The sequence below is a fragment of the Hyperolius riggenbachi genome, chromosome 2, assembly GCF_040937935.1.
Source record: "Hyperolius riggenbachi isolate aHypRig1 chromosome 2, aHypRig1.pri, whole genome shotgun sequence".
Taxonomy (NCBI): Eukaryota; Metazoa; Chordata; class Amphibia; order Anura; family Hyperoliidae; genus Hyperolius; species Hyperolius riggenbachi.
In genome coordinates this window covers 438788648-438811160 of record NC_090647.1, presented here as the reverse complement: position 1 = coordinate 438811160, position 22513 = coordinate 438788648, and the positions used below count along the sequence as shown (strand labels likewise).

Genomic DNA, 22513 nt, shown 5'->3' with positions numbered 1-22513 from the left:
TATTCAGACACTACTGCAGCCAAATGTAATCGGCAGATAGCAAGGCAACGGATATTATTTAAAAGGAAATAAGTATGGCAGCCTCCATATTCTTCTCAATGCAGTTGTCCTTTAACCTTTTGGGGGCCGACGTAGTTTGAATCTACATTCAGCAGGTGGTGCTGCCGCTCTGACTGGACGTTGATTCAACGTCCGCGCTAACTAACCGTCCGGACGGGATTGTGCGCACCGGAGAGGGGAGATTAAGCGGTCATATGACAGGGGGGGGGGGGAAGAAAAGTATCCACTCACCTTCCTGCCGTTCCCCTGACGATCGGCACTCTCCTCCGCTCTGGCCAGCATCCCTGCTGTATTGACGCCAAGTGCCGGGTCAGTGACATCATCAAGCCGGGACCCGGCACTTAGCGTTATGAGCCGCGAAGCCAGCGAGATCGGAGGTGTCTACAGCTACTCATCACTGCAGCCTGGGAGGTGAGTAAAGGCTGCTGGCGAAAGGGGGAACATCCAGAGGCAGGGGACATGCACAGCCCAGCAAGCCCTAGCAGGGATCCAGGTGCCTGACCCCCCACAAGTCCCCCCCCCACATGTAAAATGCCCGGTCCTTAAGGGGGGGAGGGGGTAGGCAGCCGGTCCCAAAGGGGTTAAAGGATACCCGAGGTGAAAATAAACTAATGAAATAAACAATTGTAGCTATCTTCCTTCTCCTAAAAATTACTTTTTAAGATATTCCACAATTTTATTTTGTGTTTAAATCTACTTTTTAATGTTTAACTGTTTTATTGTTTTTGCTCAATGACACATTCATTGAATTATGCCAGAGCTGAAATCTATGAACTATTTACCTTTTTATCTCTTTCCTGCTCTCAGAAGCCATTTTCTGCTAGGAAAGTGTTTTATAGTTGGAATTTCTTATCAGTGAGGGTCACACTGTCAGGACTTACATACTTGATATTTAACTCTTTCAGGCAGCGAAAGAAAAAAGAACACTGCATAGTTATGTGTGCTTGGCACTGTACATACCCATCTCTTGTCACATGTCACCTCGGGTATCCTTTAAGCATCTGCTCCATTTCTGCATCCGTTTTGCATTAGATGTGCTCATGTTAAAAGCCATCATTAAGACTCTCTATTATGTAGTGCTGTCTGAATTCAATGTTAACATATACCAATTCCTCAAACCCACACCTTAATTTCCATAATTTATCAGTCTTTAATTTTTGGCATCTATTCCTGACAGCATCTGATGTTTTATAATTATCTGCTATATCAGTGATGTCTCCAAACATCAGGGGCTTGATTCACTAAGAGAAATAGCATGCCTTATCAAAGTTAACACACCTTATCAAAGTTAACTCGTCTTATCAGAGTAGCTTAGCAAGCGCTACGAACCCGCAGGGGCTCAGGGCAGGATGAGTGGAGCTTTCCTCATTGCCAATTAGCAGGCAGAAGTTCGTAGCGCTTGCCATGCTTCTCTGATAAGGCGTGTTAACTTTGATAAGGCATGCTATTGGTCTTAGTGAATCAAGACCCAGATGAGATGGTTCTCTAGCCCAACACTGAGCCCAACATTTTGCTTCAATAGATTTCATTATTACAGCAATGGACATCTGTGATAAATTCTCTTGAATGGAGCTAAGAGGACTTAAAATGTGTACCTTACCTGGACCTTTGTCGTTTATTTGTGCAAAGTGATCCATCATGAATGTGAAAAAGTTAGACAACTGTAACGTAGGAGAAGATGAATTATAATCATTTTACATTAACATCTGTACATCTGAAAAGATGGAATTCTGTGATATTATGTGTTACAAACTAATGTGTAGAAACTGCACTGTGTGCGCTCCAACTACACTGAAGCACTGACAGGTGACAGATTCTGGATAAAAAGGCACCACTGAATTGCACTTAAAGCGGACCCAAACCAAACATTTCTTTAGTTCAAAATATTTAGTTGCACCACTCTGACGCATACAAAGATAAATAAACACTCCTTCAAGCCTATGAGCATTTCAGTGCATGCTTTTCACCCTTCTCTTTTCATAAGGGTAAGGCCCAGTTCACATTAGCGTTCGCTATCCGGATTTTCCGGATCTGATCCGGACCGCATACTGTACAAACGGAACGTACGTTCCGCATAGCAATGTAAAGTCTATGGGGACGTTCAAACATGTCCGTTCCGTACAGTACGGAGCCGGACCGGATCCGGACTTTTCCAACATGCGCTATTTTTTGGGTCCGGATCTCCGGCCCACGCACCCGGACCGGAGCTGGACCTGAGCCTGACAGCACCATCCGGAACACAGAAACCAATGGGGAACAGAAGGCACAGAACACACTGCCTACAAAAACCTGATGTTCTACCCCACTTCCTAGGCGTATCCACGCGGCCATTTCGGATGGGGACACATGGGCCAAGCATGTCTGGAGTGGAGCAACAGTGACAGACGCGCTGGAGGTGTTTGGCAGAATGTCGGAGGTGGAGGTGAGGCCTGCAGCGGAGGAACCTGATTCTACAGGTGCACCAGGTGCACCTTCTGCTGACCCCAACATTTTTTTATTTAAATTTAACTATTTTTTGCCCACGGATCCGGATGGCAGCCTGATACAAACGGACCGGATCCGGATCGGAACCGTACGGTTCTGATCAGGATCAGGTCAGGATCCGATCAGGATCCGATCAGGATCCGGTCCGTTTACTTGCCAAAACGCGCGTTTTGGCAAGTGTGAACAGGGCCTTATACAGGTGGCAGCCATTAGCAATTCCTCCTTTGCAGGACACCTCCTACTCCACCAGTTTGCCGGATTCTGTCCCGGCAATATGAAAGGAAGGGAGGGGTTCCTCCAATAAATGTAAAATATTTTATATTTGTCATCATACAGCTAAAAAAAAGTTGCTATTTATTATTATAATTTAGAAAATAGATTTTATTTCTGAAATCTTGTATTTTTAATTTGGGTCCACTTTAATACAATTGTGTAATATATTACTGGAGAACACAATTTTCTTACATTCATTTTCTATCACACAAACAGAGATCCCAAAGTTGGCCGTACATTACTTGAGTCTTTCCATTGATATCTGGCTAATTCGATTATTTGATCAAAGCTGCTAGAAATCGATACTACAAAAAATCCCAATCGATAATTGGCCAAAATCAATTGATACGATCAATCGCAGCGAATGGAAAACTTTGCTTGATCAGCAGCAGGTTGGGAGCATGTTGCTGATAGTGGCATTCAATTTCAGACCGACTGACGCAGCAGCAGAGCTACCCTCGCCTGTCTACCAGCACTTCCTCCCGCGTCTTCTCTCCACACTAGAGGCCAAATAATTGAGGGCTCTAGTGATCACGCAAGGTTTGTGCCACAGTGCACTCCTACTGCTTGGCCTCTAGTAGTGTTTAGTCTCGGTACACAACGCTCTCCAGGAGTGAAGAGACAGGTAGAAGCCCCGGTGATGGAGAGAAGACAGGGAGGAAGCGCTAGCAGATATGTAAGAGTATTAGTTGCCCCTACACGGTGCGCGCTGATTTTCAATCGACCTGTGTACAGTGAGTGAAGTAATCAGATAGATGCCTCTCTAATAATGGTCTTTGATCCAACTCAGATCTCCACTGAAACAGATCTGATGGATTCACTACATCAACTTGTTATCGCTGGTAGCAAGATAAAATAGCGCATGACATCACTAACCTGAAGCTGATCCTGCTCTTCGGCATATTCGATTGACTGAAATATACTAAGTGTATAACGCCGTCTCATCTCCATTCTTGCCAAATAGAAACGGTACCACCTCTGGATGAGAATTGCGGCTTTGATTGCTGGAGAAGATCATTCAGTTAGAGTAGACATTGATTTAATGGATCTTCTAAAACACTTTGTTCCTGTATATATGCTCTAAACCATGCATGTCAAACTCTGGCCCGTGGGTCAAATCTGGCCCTCAGAGCAATGAAATTTGGCCCCAAAGTGGTTTCCCCGCTTTACATTGTTTGGCCCACTTAGGCCACCAGGAACGTTATATTGGAGGTGAAAACCTAGATCACCAGGGAAGCCATATGGAGGAGGGAGGGACAAAGCACTAGACACCAGGGAACGGTATAGGTGAGGGAGAGAGGTCACTAGACACTAGGGAATTGTATAGGGGTGGGAGGGAGGACCACTAAACACTGAGGAACTGTATAAGAGAGAGAGAGGAGGCATTAGACACCAGGGGAAGGAGGACCAATAGATGCCAGCAGACTGTATAGGGGAGAGAGGAGGGCCACTAGACACTAGGGAACTATATAAGGGAAGTGGGGCCATTAGAAACCAAGGAACTTTATAGGGCCCTGTTCACATTAGCGTTTGCCAACGGAACCAGACATATGGTTCCATGGTCCGTTCCGCTGAGCGGACGAAAAACTGCTGCAGGACCCAATTTTCCGGACAGTTTTGCTCAGCGGAATGGACACAGAAGGTTTTGCAGCTACATAGTAACAAATAGAAAACTGACAGTCTTACGGCCGGCTCCGCAGAAAACGCTAATGTGAACCGGGCCTAAGGGAGAGAGATGGCTAAAATAAACAGACATTGGCCCGCAACTTGGTTCCAATTTTTCAACTTCGGCCCACTTCATATTTTGAGTTTGACATTCCTGCTCTAAACGTTTCACACAGTACATATTACTACTAACCTATTGTTCCGTGGTTATAAGACAAGTGTCTATTACCAGATGACATATACATGTACAAATTTAAAACCTAACTGGAAATTTCAATCCTTTAAATTTTCAATAGTGTGATGGGGGTCAGGGGAAGGAGGTGGGTGTTGAGTTTTATTGCGGTCCTTGGTACCTGTGATAATTTCCCCTACTTTCTATCCATCAAGCACTCCAAAGCTAGTGTTGTTGGCATTCTAGTTGATATTAGATTATATTTCTCCTGTCCTTCATTTCATGGTCTTTATGGCAAGTTATATATTAAAGTCACAAAGCTCTATGGAGGTCCGAAGGACAGAAAGCAATGGGTGATCTCCCCAGTCAGGACACAGTAAAAAGATTACACAAAAGTTTCTAACCCTTTCCCATAGTATCAAAAATGAAAGTAACAAAAAAATGGTAGTAGGGCTCCAAAGGTGACTAAGGTTGATACCGTAATACATAGGGCAAGGGCAAGGGTCCAGGCAGATTTAATTGTTAGGCAAATTACCTAAAATCTACTGCTTCTCAAAAAAGGAATGTAAAACTGATGGAGACCCGATTCACAAATGCCAGAAGCAAGTGAAGTGTGGTCCAGAGTAAGAGGAGGAGAAAAAATGCAGACATCAAACCAACAAGCGTTGATTCCAGTAATACCTTGAATGACCAACTTTACTTGGTTTATTGCAAGCTTTCAAAACTTTAAGTTTCTTCAGGCATTACTGGAATCAACACTTGTTGGTTTGATGTCTGCACAAATGCCAAAAGATCTTGTCTAACCAGAAAGTAGTTCAGTGGTAACGTACTGTGGTGTTGAGCCACACATAACCATGCAAAGCTCTGGAATCAATAGATTTCAATCAGAATTATTTTAAAATGCAACCCTTGAATGGCAGTTGCTCAGTCCAGCTGCCACAAGAGTGTGCAAATGAGTGGGCGGGTTGGCTGGCATCACGGACGTTTCTAGGGCCGTGCGGCGCGTGTCGCTGCCCTGGGCGCAGAGGAAGGGGGGGGGGGCGCTGTGATGGCGGGGGGAGCCGCGGGCCGGGGAGGGCAGTCCGACCTCTCCCTCCCTCTCTCCGGGCCGCTCTCCATGCTCCCCCCCCCCCCCCCCCCCTCGGACTGCAGCAGAACGGGCAGGGAAGCGCTGCAGCTGCTATACACAGTTACTCACCTACCTGGATCCGATCGCCGCTCACTAGCCGCCGGTCTCCTCCTCTGCAATGTAGCCACTGATACACACGCTGCTTACAGGAAGCAGCGAGTGCATCAGCGGCTACATTGCAGAGGAGGAGACCGGCGGCTAGTGAGCCGCGATCGGATCCAGGGAGGTGAGTAACTGTATAGCAGCTGCAGCGCTTCCTTGCCCGTTCTGCTACAGTCCGGGGGGGGGGGGGGGGGGGGGGAGCATGGAGAGCAGCCCGGAGAGAGGGAGGGAGAGGTCGGACTGCCCTCCCCACGGCTCCCCCCCCCCCCCATTATGTGGGGGCACCTACCTACTTAACCTCTGGGGAAGTTACCTATCTAAACTTAACTGGGGGCACCTACCTAATCTAACCTGTACTCGGGGGCAGCTACCTATCTAACCTATACTGGGGGGCAGCTACCTATCTAACCTATACTGGGGGGCAGCTACCTATCTAACCTATACTGGGGGGCAGCTACCTATCTTTCCTATACTGGGGGGCAGCTACCTATCTAATCTGTACTGGGGGGCAGCTACCTATCTAACCTGTACTGGGGGGCAGCTACCTATCTAACCTGTACTGGGGGGCAGCTACCTATCTAACCTATACTGGGGGGCAGCTACCTATCTAACCTATACTGGGGGGCAGCTACCTATCTAACCTATACTGGGGGGCAGCTACCTATCTAACCTATACTGGGGGGCAGCTACCTATCTAACCTATACTGGGGGGCAGCTACCTATCTAACCTATACTGGGGGGCAGCTACCTATCTAACCTATACTGGGGGGCAGCTACCTGTCTAACCTATGCTGGGGGGCAGCTACCTATCTAACCTATGCTGGGGGGCAGCTACCTATCTAATCTATGCTGGGGGCACCTACCTATCTAACCTATACTGGGGTGCAGCTACCCATCTAACCTATACTGGGGGCGCCTACCTAATCTAACCTATACTGGGGGCACCTACCTAATCTAACCTATACTGGGAGGCAGCTACCTATCTAACCTATACTGGGGGGCACTTATCTAACCTGTATTGGGGGCACCTACCTAGCTAGCCTATACAGGTGGCAACTATACTGGCTACCTATACTGGGGGCACCTACCTAACCTATGCTGTGGGCAACTATACTGGCTACCTATATTGGAGGCACCTACCTAGCTAACCTGTACTGGGGGCACCTACTTTTCTAACTTATACCGGGGGGGGGGGGTGCCTGCCTAACATATACTGGGGGCAACTATACTGGCAAACCTATACTGGAGTCAACTACCTGGCTAACCTATACTGGGGGCAACTTTACTGGCTCACCAATGCCTGGCCATCTATACTTGGGGGTGACATATAGCCAGCTACCTATACGGGGGGGGCGCAATTTTTACACCCTCGTCCTGGGTGCATTTTAGCCTAGAAACTGCACTGGCTGGCATCTTTGTATAGGTCCTTTGCAGGGAGAGCTTTTAAAATATTTAAAGGACATCACACTGTGGGAGGGGTTTCCCCACAAATCAGCCACCCAGACAACCCTGATCTATTTAATGCTGAATACACGCGGTTCGTTCCCGCATCGAATGCGCCACTCGATTCCTGACGAATCGATTATTCCCGAACATTTCCGAGCGCATTTCGATGATTTTTAGGTCGATTGCCATGTAAAGTATGGCAAATCGACCTAACGATCCATCGAAACGCGAATCGGACATGTCAGAAATAAATCGACGGGAATTGAGCGGCGTATTGACGGGAATCGAGTGCGGGAATGAACCGTGTGTATCCAGCATAAGAAAAGGTAAAGATTGCTCATGAGACGGGGGTATCAGCTACTGATTGGGATGAAATTCAATCCTTGGTTACATTTCCTCATTATCTCCCAGTTTGATGCTAAAAGTTCATTAACACAGCTGCAAATATTAAACATAGAACTGAAACTTACATTTACATAACAAACAAAATGCTACGGTGATGTGAATAACCAGTGGAGGTTATGCATAGGATGTTTTCACTGGGTGCAGAAAGATACTCTTCACTAAAGATGACATAAGACCAAAGACAAGATGAAATAACTGTTTAACTCAGATAAACCACTAGTGAGGAAAAGTAAACACATGGGATTTAAACAAGAAAAACAAACAAGTACATAATAAAATAAGAGACAAGACTGTACATGTCTCACTAGTGTAATTGGCAAAATCATGCCAAATACTAAAAATAAAAAATAAAAATAACACCTGCTACATAACACACACACCTGCCATTTGCTATCATTTATTGTATACCAGGAGGAGGAGTGACCTTACTTTACCTCACCTGATGAGTATGAATGTAATATCTTCCTGTTAGGGTCTGGTTCATGTTTGGCTCACTGCTCAACCAGGTTCCAAATGCACAAAATGAACAAATTCCCAAAACATTTCCAGACAACCCCATCTGAATATGCAGAGCAGCGCAGCGAAGCCCATTCTTGCTCCAGCGCCAGGTCCTGCCATCTCCTCTTTACTGCAACCTTTCAGCGTGTAGCAGCGTTCCTCTATAAGGCTACAGTTCACACTAGCCAAGGTCACACACTTTTTACAATATAGGAAAATGCGAAACCGAACACATCTATGCACACCTGATGTAAGTCAATGGGTGGCGATTAACATGTGCGACACGGTTCGTTTTATAGCTGATTAAATGGTTTGATAGATAATATCCGACATGTCCGATCTCCCTTTCGATTTCTGATAGCAGTGAATGGAAAAAGATAAGAAAACCGAGAGGAAGATAAGAATGGAGAACTGAATAGAGAGCTGAAATCGACCGGCAAAAACGATCAAGAGCAAAAACGCACAGCAGAAACGAACCGTGTATTCCCAGCATAAAATACGGACAGCCAGGTGCAGTTTTTTGGAAATTGTGCAAGTTTTCTATGCACAGTAGAGTACCGGTTATCAGGTTTAACATGTAATATAGAGTTCATAGTATGTATATATAGAGTGGGCATAGTACCGTATTATCTGGTCCAATTTTTAACATGGAGTCTCAAGCAACCAGAAAGCCCATTTATCCGGCATCCGCTGATCCCCATTTGTGCCGGATAACTAAGACTCTACTGTATTTTCTATTGTGCTGCTATAGTCAATCATCACTTATTGTATACGAACCCAAGTGGTGTCTGAAGAATTGCAAAAATATGTTCACAATTTAGAGTAGAGCCGGGACAAGGTCCTCCAGCACCCAAGGCTGAGAAACCACAGCTGTCACACACTGATTGCTATTAGACTAAGAGATGCCCCAGGGCCTCAATATCTTAATCTTTAGTTATCTGGCTTGCAGTCACTGCCATGTATCCCCTTTTCTTATTTCGCTCTGCTTCAAACAATATGGGAATGATAGCTGAGTGAGTTGTGCACTGCAAATTCTTACACTGCGCCCTGAGGCTGGAGCCTCTCTTGCCTCTGCCTTGGCCCCGCTCTGTTTCAGAGTATCCCAGTGGAAACCTAACCTAAGCCTATTCTTAATATTAACCCTTAAAGTTATGTCTAATACTAAGTATCACCCAAATCCTAACCTGATAGTATAACCTGACCCTAGCACTGTCCTTAAGTCTAAGAGTATACTTTTGCATTTCTCTGCAATGCAGGTGATTGTGGGTTTTTACATAAATGCTTGGCATCTGCATTGCTGTCAAGTTGCAGAGCGGACCCCATTCTAATATACTTAATGGGACTGCATTGCGCACAGAAATCCATGCAGCAGTGCACTGTCAGAAAACACTTCTACACAGCGCATAAATGTGCCCATCAGGCAATGCTGTCTGTGCACTGGACTTCCACCCTGGCTCACATTCAGTGAGCCATTAACCTCCTTGCCGGTTATCCCGAGCTGAGCTCGTGGTAACCTGCGCAGGAGGATTGCTCAGGCCCCGCTGGGCCAATTTTCACAAATTTTTTTTATTGCACGCAGCTAGCACTTTGCTAGCTGCATGCATGTCTCGATCGCCGACGCTTGCCGCCGATTCGCCGCTACCCGCCCCCCCTCCAGACCCCTTGGCGCAGCCTGGCCAATCAGTGCCAGGCAGCACTGAGGGGTTGATCGGGATTCCCTCTGACGTCTGTGACATTATCCCACCCCGTCGCCATGCCGACGGGGGAAGCCCTGCAGGAAATCCCGTTCTGAACTGCATTTCCTGCTTGCAAACAGCGCAGGCGGCTATCAGAATAGATAGGGGGATGCCGCTTGTCAGCGGCTATCATGTAGCTAGCACTAGGCTAGCTACATGAATGAAAAAAAAATATATTTTTTCAAAGTGCTGTGCCGCCCCCTTGCCGAAATAATTGGAACGGCAAGGGGGTTAATATATACCTGGCAACCGATTGATTACTTTTTATCACAAACGCAAGATAAGATCCTGAAGAAGTAAACGGATTCTGTGTTTGAACATACACAGGGTGATTTACCCTCTAAGTGGAGCACACTATGCGCAAAACTGATATGTATTGCTATAATCCGCTCAGCGATACAACAGTGAACCCAGGCCCACTCGCTTTTACTGGCCTTTCCGAGTTCTGCAAATTCTGATATTTATCTATTGAGACAGCAAGAAGCCTGCACCTAGATCCATGGTGGTCAAAACTGCAGTTTTTAAAGTTACCTAAGGCAAAAATAATTTCCTGTACAAAAATACTACTTCTGGTTATCCTTTAACATCATAAGGGCCCTGACACACCAAAGAGCGTTTTGCGAGTCGTTTTAATTTTTTTTTAAAAAAAACGCCTCCATTGACATATTGACTTGCATTAAAATCACAGTAAAATCACGATCACGATTTAAAAAAAAAACCAAAACTTTATTGCAGCAATTTTGCTGTGATTTGAATGCAAGTCAATGGAGGTGTTTTTAAGAAAATGAAAACGACCAGCAAAACGCTCTTTGGTGTGTCAGGGCCCTTATACAGTAGTAAATTCTAATATACTGTACACTGACAAAGATACAACAAGCAGCAAGGTATAATTAATATGGACCTGAGGCAAAAAAAAAAAAAAAAAAAAAAAAAAGCAGATGCTTACATAAGAAGAGAGAAGCCTATGGATCCTGCAGCAGCTATCCACCTCCTTCTGGCCTACACTATTGTCATGCATGGACCTCCAGAACATATCCAACAAGAGTTTGTCGGTTAAGTTACATGGCCTCTTCATGCACAAGCGAGGCCATATTGCACCTGCCCCAGCACGGCTGTGCCTGTGCAGCAAGCTTATTTATTTTATTTAACTATTTGTATAGCACCAACATATTACGCAGCACTGTACAGAGTATATCGTCTTGTCACTAACTGTTCCTCAGAGGGGCTCACAATCTAATCCCTACCATAGTCATATGTCTATGTATGTATCGTGTAGTGTATGTATCGTAGTCTAGGGCTAATTTAGGGGGAAGCCAATTAACATATCTGGTTTCCTCCCACATCCCAAAAACATACAGAGTGCCTGGGCTATTGTCCACAAATGCCTCTGTGCTACTGCACAGGCGTGGCTATACTCGTGATCTCATGAGGGTGCAGAGCGGCCACACTAATGCATGAAGAGGAGCATGACCACTGCTGCACAATCCCTGGTGCAGCAGTGATCTCCTGGAGAACAGGGAAAGCCTAGGGTCCAGAAGCTTCCCTCTTCCTAGGTATATGGTTTGCTTTTGTTTAGTTTTTTTGTATTGTTTTCACCTCGGATTTACTTTAAAATGAAAAATGAAGTTAGGCTACGTTTCCACTGTGCTCAGCATGCATCTTGGGAGACGCAATGCCGTCACAGCTGTCCAGCGTCGAATCCCTCTAGCTGCACTATGCACAGCAGTGGCGTAACAATAGGGGCTGCAAGTCTTGCAGCCGCGGGGGGCCCGAGGCCTGCTCAGGGCCATTTTGGGGGGCAGTAGGGGGTCGCAGCATGAGGGGAGAGCATTGGCCACACATCAGCAGGAAGGGGGGACCCCCCCCCCATGGGCTCTACCCTCAGTGCTCTCCCCCAGCATCAATCAGTGGCAATCAGCATTTTCCCCGCCTCCGAATTCGGATGCTTCCTATTGACTTCAATAGGCTGCCAAATCCTATCCAAATTCGTGGGCGGGGAATCGGCCCGGAGTCGCAGCATTGGAAACCTACCCTCAATGCTACAGAAAAATTACAGAAAGCTAGCTATACACATCAGATTCAAGTATTACTATCTATGAAGGTTTTTGGATAGATACAGTGGGTTACAAAAGTATTCGGCCCCCTTGAAGTTTTCCCCATTTTGTCACATTACTGCCACAAACCTGCATCAATTTCAGGGGCAAACCCAGGATTTTCAAGTGGGGGATTCCTGAAAGATCTCTCAACCACGCACCATACAGTATAATAATATGGTAGGAGATGATGCTGGGTACAAATAATGCAATTTCCCATACAACTGACAGGACCTGACAATTACTTCCTAAATGTCCGATCTGCTCCCGATCGACAATGGGATCGATCAGGAGCAGTTTGGAGACAGATAATAATAATGAGGACAGCCGACATTGGTGATGAAGGGGAAAGTGAAGCTCATACCTGACTGTTGAGTTCCCCAGAGCTGCCGCATGCTATGTACACATGCTGCTGCTCCGCACGGTTGCCATCTCATCCCTTTAAATACTGGCACATATGAATTATACATGCCTTGTGGCTAGTAGATGCAGTTTAAGCACTGATAATGTGTGAGTAGCCCCAGAACCTGTATAACTTAGATGTGTCTATTTAAATCGATGAGGTGGCAACCCTAGCTCCATCCAAGTCATCTGTATCAGGGAAAGAAAGCGGGCAGTGTTGTGAGCTGCAGGATGCCTGCAGATATTCTGGTGTCTCAACTTGTGCCTGTCCTCAGACACTGCACCGGGATTGGTCTGAGGGGGGATTCTGGGCACCTGTAATCCCCCCCTGCGTTTGCCTATGAATTTTATTGGAATTCCACGTGAAAGACTAATACAAAGTGGTGTACATGTGAGAAGTGGATTGAAAATCATACATCATTCCAAACAATTTTTACAAATAACTGCAAAATAGGGTGTGCGTAATTATTCGTCCCCCTGAGTCAATACTTTGTAGAACCACCTTTTGCTGCAATTACAACTGCCAGGCCTTTAGGGTATGTCTCTACCAGCTTTGCACATCTAGAGACTGAAATCCTTGCCTATTCTTTGCAAAACAGCTCCAGCTCAGTCAGATTAGATGGACAGCGTTTGTGAACAGCAGTTTTCAGATCTTGCCACAGATTCTCGATTGGATTTAGATCTGGCCTTTGACTGGGCCATTCTAACACATGGATATGTTTTGTTTTAAACCATTCCATTGTTGCCCTAGCTTTATGTTTAGGGTCGTTGTCCTGCTGGAAGGTGAACCTCCGCCCCAGTCTCAAGTCTTTTGCAGTCTCCAAGAGGTTTTCTTCCAAGATTGCCCTGTATTTGGCTCCATCCATCTTCCCATCAACTCTGACCAGCTTCCCTGTCCCTGCTGAAGAGATGCACCCCCTGAGCATGATGCTGTCACCACCATATTTGACAGTGGGGATAGCGTGTTCAGAGTGATGTGCAGTGTTTTCTGCCACACATAGCGTTTTGCATTTTGGCCAAAAAGTTCCATTTTGGTCTCATCTGACCAGAACACCTTCTTCCACATGGTTGCTGTGTCCCCCACATGGCTTGTGGCAAACTGCAAACGGGACTGCTTATGCTTTCTGTTAACAATGCCTTTCTTCTTGCCACTCTTCCATAAAGGCCAACTTTGTACAGTGCACGACTAATAGTAGTCCTATGGACAGAGTCTCCCACCTGAGCTGTATATCTCTAAAGCTCGTCCAGAGTCACCATGGGCCTCTTGACTGCATTTCTGATCAGCGCTCTTCTTGTTCGGCCTGTGAGTTTAGGTGGATGACCTTGTCTTGGTAGGTTTACAGTTGTGCCATACTCCTTCCATTTCTGAATGATCGCTTGAACAGTGCTCCTTGGGATGTTCAAGGCTTTGGGAATCTTTTTGTAGCCTAAGCCTGCTTTAAATTTCTCAATAACTTGATCCCTGACCTGTCTTGGACCTGACTTGTGTGTTCTTTGGACTTCATGGTGTTGCTCCCAATATTCTCTTAGACAACCTCTGAGGCCCTCACAGAGCAGCTGTATTTGTACTGACATTAGATTACACACAGGTGCACTCTATTTAGTCATTAGCACTCATCAGGCAATGTCTATAGGCAACTGACTGCACTCAGATCAAAGGGGGCCGAATAATTATGCACACCCCACTTTGCAGTTATTTGTTTGTAAAAAATGTGTGGAATCATGTATGATTTTCGTTCCACTTCTCACGTGTACAACACTTTGTGTTGGTCTTTCACGCGAAATTCCAATAAAATTGATTCATGTTTGTGGCAGTAATATGACAAAATGTGGAAAACTTCAAGGGGGCCGAATACTTTTGCAAGCCCCTGTATGTATGTACACAAACCTAAAAGTTTTGACTGATTAAAAGCAGTAGTATTCATACTTAGCAATTCCTCTTTTCAATATAATTTACTTACATTGACACAATTTTGATAACATTGATTTTTTTACCACTCATCCTAAGCTGGGCAGCTTCTATAGTCACCCCATTATGTAATCTGCAACTAGATGAATTATGTAGAGAGTATTCTAATAAAAAAAAGGGAAAGACCAGCATAGTGGTCTTTTCCGGTGGCTTTGTGGTTTGAACTCTGTGCTGAGTTCCCGGTTTGAATCCCAGCCAAGGCACTATCTGCATGGAGCTTGTATGTTCTCCTCATGTCTGTGTGAGTTTCCTCTGGGCACTCTGGTCTCCTCCATATCCCAAAAGCATGCAGATAAATTAATTGGCTTCCCCCTAAATTGGCTCTAGACTACAATACATACACTACACGATATAGATATACGACTATGCTAGGGATTAGATTGTGAGCCCCTCTGAAGGAGACAAGACAGCACAGTGGAAGAGGTCAGCAATATATAAATCATAATTACCCTTTTCAGATTTCTTGGCTTGATTCTCAGTCTTCACCGAAGTCCCGCAGCCCATGGCCGTGTATCCAGCGTCAGGCGATGAGGGTGTTTAGCTCGCTGCTTTGCTATAAGCTCCCAGCAGAAGTTCTCCTCTTGATCATGCCTGTTTACATGTAACCGCTGCTGTGTCACACAAAAGACAAAGAGGTGTGTCTCACATGAGAAAAGGAGTAAGAAATGAAATTACATGGATTAAGCAGAGTGCGGTTTCAAAGGGACTGCTGCAATGAAATCATTAAAGCTTGTTGTGAAGCACCCCACAGGATGAGGATCTCATACACCAGAAAAACACCTGCCTGTGATTACATCATTGCTTCATCTTCTATTTGTTGAACCTTGGATGCTACGGGAGGCAGGGACAGGCACAGCTGTATGGATGCTCATATGTGAGTTTTAAAGAGGAAAAAAAAAAGCAGAAATATAGGGGCTGATTTCATAATATATGTTAAGTGCATTTATTTCCCTGGCTGGAGTCTAAATTAATTTCCTGCCGCAACACTGCCACATCATCCAGCCAAGTCTATAAAGATGGGGCTGGTAGAACTGAATAAGCTCAACACCAATGGCCCGAAGCAGGAAAAGGGGTTAGGAGCCCTTTTGGAAAAAAAACGGTGCCGCCATAGAATAGCGGCAAAGAAAGGAAATTTGGACTACGGTGGCGGCCGCCGAAATGTACCTTCTTTGCCACAAATCACGGCTTTTATAATGGCGATATGCGTCAATCAAGGTAAATTTCGGCTCCTTGAGGCGCTCAATTAGCGTTAGTGATTTAAAATATTGGCCCTGGGGCTTGCGGAAATGCAGTGCCGCTATTCCGCAATGCAATGTTGCTATTTGCCTTTCCTAGAGATGGCCTGAACAGTTCGCACGCGAACTTATTCGCGCGAACCATGCGGGTTCGCGATCGAACACGAAGTTTATGCGAGTTCGCCCCGCCTCTATACTACAACATTGGGCTAAACTTTGACTCTCCATCAGTCAGCAGCAGACACATGGCAGCCAATTAAGCTGCACTCCCTCCTGGAGCCCCCCCCCCCCCCCTTTTATAAAAGGCAGCAGCGGCGGCCATTTTCTCAGTCTGCTGCTGATATTAGTGAGAGTAGGGAGAGAGGTTGCTGCAGAGATAGGGAAAGCTTAGTTGGGCTCTTGTTGGGCTTTTTAGCTTGCTCCTTGCTGATATTTATCGCTAAAAAGCACCCTAAAACAGCTCTTTTGAGAGCTAATGTTCTTGTGATGCTGTCTGCTGCAGCCCTGTCTGTCGCAGCTGGCCCTTGAAATTGCTATACTGTGCCAGGCTCAGCACATTCAGTGCCTACCTTTTCACTGCACCACCTGACCTGTGTGACTGCTGCACTGCACATTGTATTATAATACCAGTCACTGCATACCTTTCATTGCACATGTGTGACAGTAGACTGTTTTATATACCAGTCTGTGCATACCTTTGAACTGCACCTGTGTGACAGCTGCACATTGTATTGTAAAACCAGTCACTGCATACCTTTCACTGCACCTGTGTGACTGCAAACTGTTTTATATACCAGTCAGTGCATACCTTTCACTGCACCTGTGTGACTGCACATTGTATTATACCAGCAGTCAGACAGGCCGCAATTATATAAAAAGGCGATACCCAAACTGTACCGTGATGTTGAAAGGCAAGTGTCGTCATCTCTGGCACACAGCGTTGGGTCAAGGGTCCATCTGACCACAGATGCCTTGTCTGCAAAGCACGGTCAGGGCAGATACATTACTTATACAGCACATTGGGTCCTTCCTTGGATGTGTGGCGGTGGCAGTTTCTCAGGCTCCCACTTCGGACCAGAATCAAACCCCAATTCCCCGGCCATTATCCAATGGTCACCATGGTGCAGAAAGTACCAAAGAGAGTTGATCACACAGTTGAATGAATGGCAGACTTGCCCTCCCATTACAGATTCCTGTTAAAGGATTTCAAGTGTACTTATTATACAGGGCCTCGAAAGAGTCCTGTATTGTTATTTTCATCACTACCTCCCCGAGTTGGGACTTGCGTGCCATGCCTGCTGCCTTCCTTGGATGTGTGGTGGTAGCCATTTCTCAGGCTCCCATTCTGGACCGGAATCGAAACCCTGATTCCCCGGCCGTACCCTTTGTTTAACAATGGTAGAGAAAGAACCATGGACAGTCTGAGCAGCGATGAACCCTTGGACTACTGGGTGCGCCGGCCCTGACTAAGTCAGTCCCCACACAGCATCTCTGACCTGCGGTCAGAGCGGTCACAATTTGCCATTCAACTTCCAGCTTGCCTTGTCTCAAGCGTTCTAGAAAGGACCTTCAGCGCAGCTGGAGGCATTGTCCGTGAAAAGAGAAGTCACCTAGGTCAACAAAAGTGTTCAGTACCTCACCTTTATTAAAATGAATGAGGCATGGATCCCAGAGGGCTACTGCCTGCCCGAAGACTAAGTCAGTCCCCACACAGCATCTCTGCCTGCCTTCCTGCCGGCCACTGCTGCCTGCCCCAAGAATAAGTCCAGGGTCGGCCCTAGACTTTTTGCCGCCTGAGGCAAAATTAGAAAAAAATTGCCGCCCCCCCTAGCCGTTTGGCGTCGAGCTGGAGGGGCAGCAGGCAGAAAGGGGTTATTGGACCTAGCGGTGGGGAGGGGGGGTGGGGGGACCCCCCTCCCTCGCCTGGGTCCCCCAATCTGCGCTCCTCCTCCAGCGTTAAGTACCAGCGTGCGTATGATTAAGAGGCAACGGGCGGGGGAATTTACTCACCTCTTCCGCGTTCCATCATGCGCTCCACTGACGTCACGTTGCCAGAAGTCCGATCCCCCTCCCCACCGCTAGGCCCAATACCCCATTTCTGCCAGCTACCCCTCCAGCTTGGCGGGCGGCCCCCAGCATCCATGGACAGGCGGGTGCCGCCCCCCCCCCCCCAGATCTGCCGCCTTAGGCAAATGTTTCACCCCGCCTCATGAGCGGGCCGGCCCTGACTAAGTCAGTCCCCACACAGCATCTCTGCCTGCAGGCCGCTTGACTGCCTGCTCCACCACCACCAACAGGGTCCAGGACTCCGGAACAAAAAATAATTTTTCTGGTGCGTCTACATGCATGCCTAATTTTTCTGGCTGCAACAACAAAACAAAAAGGCATGTACATGTGTCAATTCCCCTTCATGACTGTCACCTTGCCGCGGTGAAGGGGCTTGCGTATCGCAATGAAGCAATGACCGGCTATATGAGTGTGTTGGGGGGCACACCTGACCCAAGATAAGGTCGTTGCTTCATTGTGGACAGACCAAATTGGATCAGCTGGACAGTCACTGTTCTGTCATTGATCTACCTCAACCCGGCGACCATATGGGCTTGAAAACCGCCATCACCTGCACTCTCGCCATGGTGCGCACCAGTCCTGCATGGCCATCACAACACAAACAGCTGTTTGCGGTGCATTACACAGCAAGTTTGGTCAGTGTGAAGCAGTACACTAATTACACTACCTGATTCATGTATACAAGATGTTTTAAAGCACTTTAGGCCTGCAATTTAGCATTCAATGTGATTTCGGCCCCTAAAACGCTGCTTTGCAACAAATCCAAATTTTTCCCCGGGACTTTTGGCATGTATCCCACTCCGCCATGCCCCCCTCCAGGCGTTAGACCCCTTGAAACATCTTTTCCATCACTTTTGTGGCCAGAATTAGTGTTTGAAGTTTTGAAAATTCGCCTGCCCATTGAAGTCTATTGTGGTTCACAAAGTTCGCCGATTCATGAACTTAGTAGTGTTAGGTGCCCGGGTGGGGGGGGGGAGGGGGGGTTGGGTACTACCAGGGGAGGTCTTAGGGTTAGGCACCACCGGTGGAAGGGGGGGGGTCTTAAGTTTAGACACAGCTTGGGAGCTTTTAGGATTAGGCACCACCTGCAGGGTCTTAGATTTAGGCACTACCCTGGGGGGGTGGGGCAGGGGAGTGTCACAATTTTGCGAACGCTATAGCGGCAAGTGCATAAAAATGCGCCCAAAATATGATCTGGAGTACCCCTTTAAATTCCTTAGCCTGCTTTTAGAAAAATCAGTGCTCTGTCATCCCACGGCCCTGGTCTGGGGAATGTGAGTGTTTGTTTATTCTCATGTTTATCGCCAAGCAATCCCTCTCCTTCCTAGTAAGAGCTTAGCTCTGGGTGCCATAAAACAACAAACTCACCTCACAAGTCATGGTCCCCTAGGGAAAGCAAAAATAAACCCCAAAACAGAGAGCCAGATCATGTAGCTCACAGATTCACTTCAGAAGACTTAAGATAAGAAGTAGGATACAGGGACACATCATAAAAAGTCATTAAGCACCACATTCCTGCTCTAGCCTGATGAGAGTTAGAGAAAATGACTTAATTCACATTGATATGAAGGAATAAGTCATTCAGACATTTTACTAAATTAATCAGCTTTCCCTCGATGCTAGCCGCTTCAAAATAAGCAGATCATTATTAAAAATGATTTGTGTGTGGTGGGACCACGCAGCATGTTCCTACCACCTTCTGAAAGCAAGCAACAGTGTGCTCCACCTTGGAATACCCCAAGACACCCATGTTTGGTATGGGTGTGACACAGAACGCCAGAAGCGTGCGTGTGTCACTCACTGCAGGTTATGGAAGGCTGGTGCCAAATTATGACTATTCCAGTTATTGCATGTTCTTTCTGCTTGTCATGGGAGAAGGCACACCCCACCAGCTTTTTACAACTCCGCCCTCTGGCAGAGGAAGAGTTAAAACAACACTGCTGGACATGAGAGAGTCCTGCTGCCATCCATACCATCACGGATTGGCTAGGTTATCAAAGGACTTATATCCATTCCACAGAACTTTCCAGAATTGGACTTCATATCTTCTGTTGGACATATTACTGCAAAAGAACATACGGCAACTTGACAAACTGCTCAGATTATCAATATCCATTTTTACATTTAATCATTTCTGTATCAATTTGTTTCATTTGCTATATTTAGTTCTGCATTATTTCTTTAAATAAACGATTAAAAATCGTTAGTCTAAGTGCTGTTCTGAAATATCTCCGTAAAAGGATTCATATCTCCGTAGAGACGTTACTATAATAGTTTTGATATTAATATTGTTATTTTTCTATCTCTAGAAAGGTTGCCCAATTAACCCTTTCTCCTACAGGATTTAGCTAGATTTATACATTTGCACGCTTTATTGCGGATTGATTGCAGCGACCTGGCCTCTATGAGAGCCCAAATTGTATTGGTTGTATATACAATCAAAATTGGACTGTGTGGACTCACCAACCAATCCAAAAGGTTACTTTGCCTGCAGTGCTGACTGCCTTCAGGATTCCCTCAGGGTCTGAGGCTTTGTGGTAAACTGCAGCAAAGGAAACAGGAATTGGAGAGTGACTACGGATACATCACGGGGGGGGGGGGGGGGGGGGGGGATGTTAATTTTATGTTGCGCTATTATCTTAGACCAGAGATGAAATTTGCGTTTTAATGGTTTTGTTATTTACAGTCTGTGATAGGACTTTGCTTGCCTGTTTGTAGCTCTATGATCTTGGTTTAAAAAAAAAAAAAATAGTAAGGTTTTAATACCCAAGGGTTAGGAGGGTCCTAACATGCAAATCCACAACAGTACAGAAATACAGGCTTCTTAATCCTTAGGAAAATTAATTTGCATTAAGTAGAAGTCACAAAAGGGAATATTAACAAGCTATGATTCATCTCCAGTCCCTGGAGATATAATTATCGCACATTAATGCTGTCAGGTAGTGCTATTTAATTAAGGATAAACTTTCTCCAAACATCATAGCTTAAATCTGATTTACCAGTAGTAATGAACAAAGTGAACTTACTTGTTATTTTTACTGTTTTTCCTGTTGATTACAAGTCTGAGTGAAAAATGTCAAACTGGTTTTGTAACCTCTTTGCTTTAGTAGCAGGATGTCATTACTGAACAGATCTATCGGTGGAACAAGTGTGTGCATGGTTGATGTAGTATTTTACAGAATTAGAAAAAGTCAATCTATAAGGGTCATCGGTACTGTATTTATTATCAATTTACACAATACTGTCCATACTGCTAAGAACAGAAATTTGTGCTCTCTGATATACCAAGTCAGTCACATGAAGCAAATACTTACATCATGTCCTGATAGTTCACAATGGTATGATTCCCTGCCTTTTGCCAATATAAAAGTTGCATTGCTCAGGACCACCATGGTCATACAGAAGAAGGCTACACCGCTTGTGCTGCTAACTGCCACTGATCAGTTTGAGTGGGGAGAGGACTTTTTAATGGACTAGAAACAGGTACAAAGGACCCATTACCAGTTCCATCCACTGTGTGGAATTGCTTTCCCAGTGGCAGGAGAAAAGATCCCCCACCTTGTAATGACCAGACAGCCTGCAAAGCCTTCAGTAAAGTTATGGATAAAGCAATTCAGTTAAGAATTAATATGTCATACCACAAATGATACCCATTGATACATAGCAGAGCTGTCCTTGAAATTAAAATACACACATTGATCAACCAGTTTTACGTGAGATGGTGTCATTCACCTTACCTATACACTGAGGCGAATAATACTATCTCATTACAGGATTAGGTAGTTATTAAGTAGTAAGAGAACACTGTGTCCTTCAGGGCATGTGAAAAACTGACAAACTCTAAATTATGATGGATAGACAACCATGTCAGGGCATCTAAGACTGCGGGTCTTGTAGGGTGTTCTCGGTATACAGTGGTCAGTACCTACAGATAAAGTCCAAGCAACAACAAACTGCCTAGCACTAACCTCTAATCTCTGTCCACCTTAAACCGTAATGTTGAGTCTCGGCTATACGTTAGCTGTACACCCAGCATTCAAACAACAGCACTTGGCTAAACAATATCACATTTTTTATTTCAAAACTTAAGTTGCTGACATACGTATTCATTCTTCCAGACATTTCAATTATGAATAAATTAGGTGAAATATGCTAGGTCCACTGTACTTTACGCCTGTTGTAAAATTACACTTATGGACCTTAAATCATTTACAAGGATAGTATCACTTCAAAAGATACCACTGAAGTCAAAACACTGTCCAATGATCACCAAAGAAGATGCACAAGTTCGCCACAGTCCACTTTAATATGCAGTTTTCCTAAAGTCTCTTCAATTCCTGCTGCGCTACTGATTAATCCATCATTAAGGGGTTGATTCACTAAGACAAATAGCATGCCTTGTCAGAGTTAACACACCTTATCAATAGTTAACGCGCCTTATTTAAGTTAGCACACCTTATCAGATTTAGCATACCCTATCAGAGTAGCATAGTGAGCACTACAAACTGCCAGCTAATTGGCAATGACAAGAGCTCCACTCGTCCTGCCCTAAGCCCCTGCGGGTCTGTAAGGCTTGACAGGTTGTGTCCCCAATCAGTCTCTATGCCCCAATCTAGTGCCACGGCTCTGAGCCCGGCCCAGGGTCTTCACCTATAGACAAGCCTCCGCGTGAACAGGACACTATTTGTCTCCTGACTACGGTTACCCCCAGGTCTTAAAGAGACTCCGTAACAAAAATTGCATCCTGTTTTTTATCATCCTACAAGTTCCAAAAGCT

At 45.6% G+C, this 22513-nt stretch overlaps 1 protein-coding gene across 1 annotated transcript in view; it reads right to left on the bottom strand.

Annotated features, from left to right (window-relative positions):
- LOC137545217 (serine/threonine-protein phosphatase with EF-hands 1-like) overlaps nt 1-22513 on the bottom strand; it is a 134643-nt gene that overhangs the window by 55827 nt on the left and 56303 nt on the right. Inside the window, exons 5-8 of the mRNA XM_068266341.1 lie at nt 14884-15045; nt 3694-3821; nt 1667-1721; nt 946-958 (exon numbers count right to left, since the gene is read on the bottom strand). Of these exons, the coding sequence (XP_068122442.1) occupies nt 946-958; nt 1667-1721; nt 3694-3821; nt 14884-14938 (251 nt within the window). The 5' untranslated portion in view covers nt 14939-15045. The remainder of the gene's footprint in view (nt 1-945; nt 959-1666; nt 1722-3693; nt 3822-14883; nt 15046-22513) is intronic.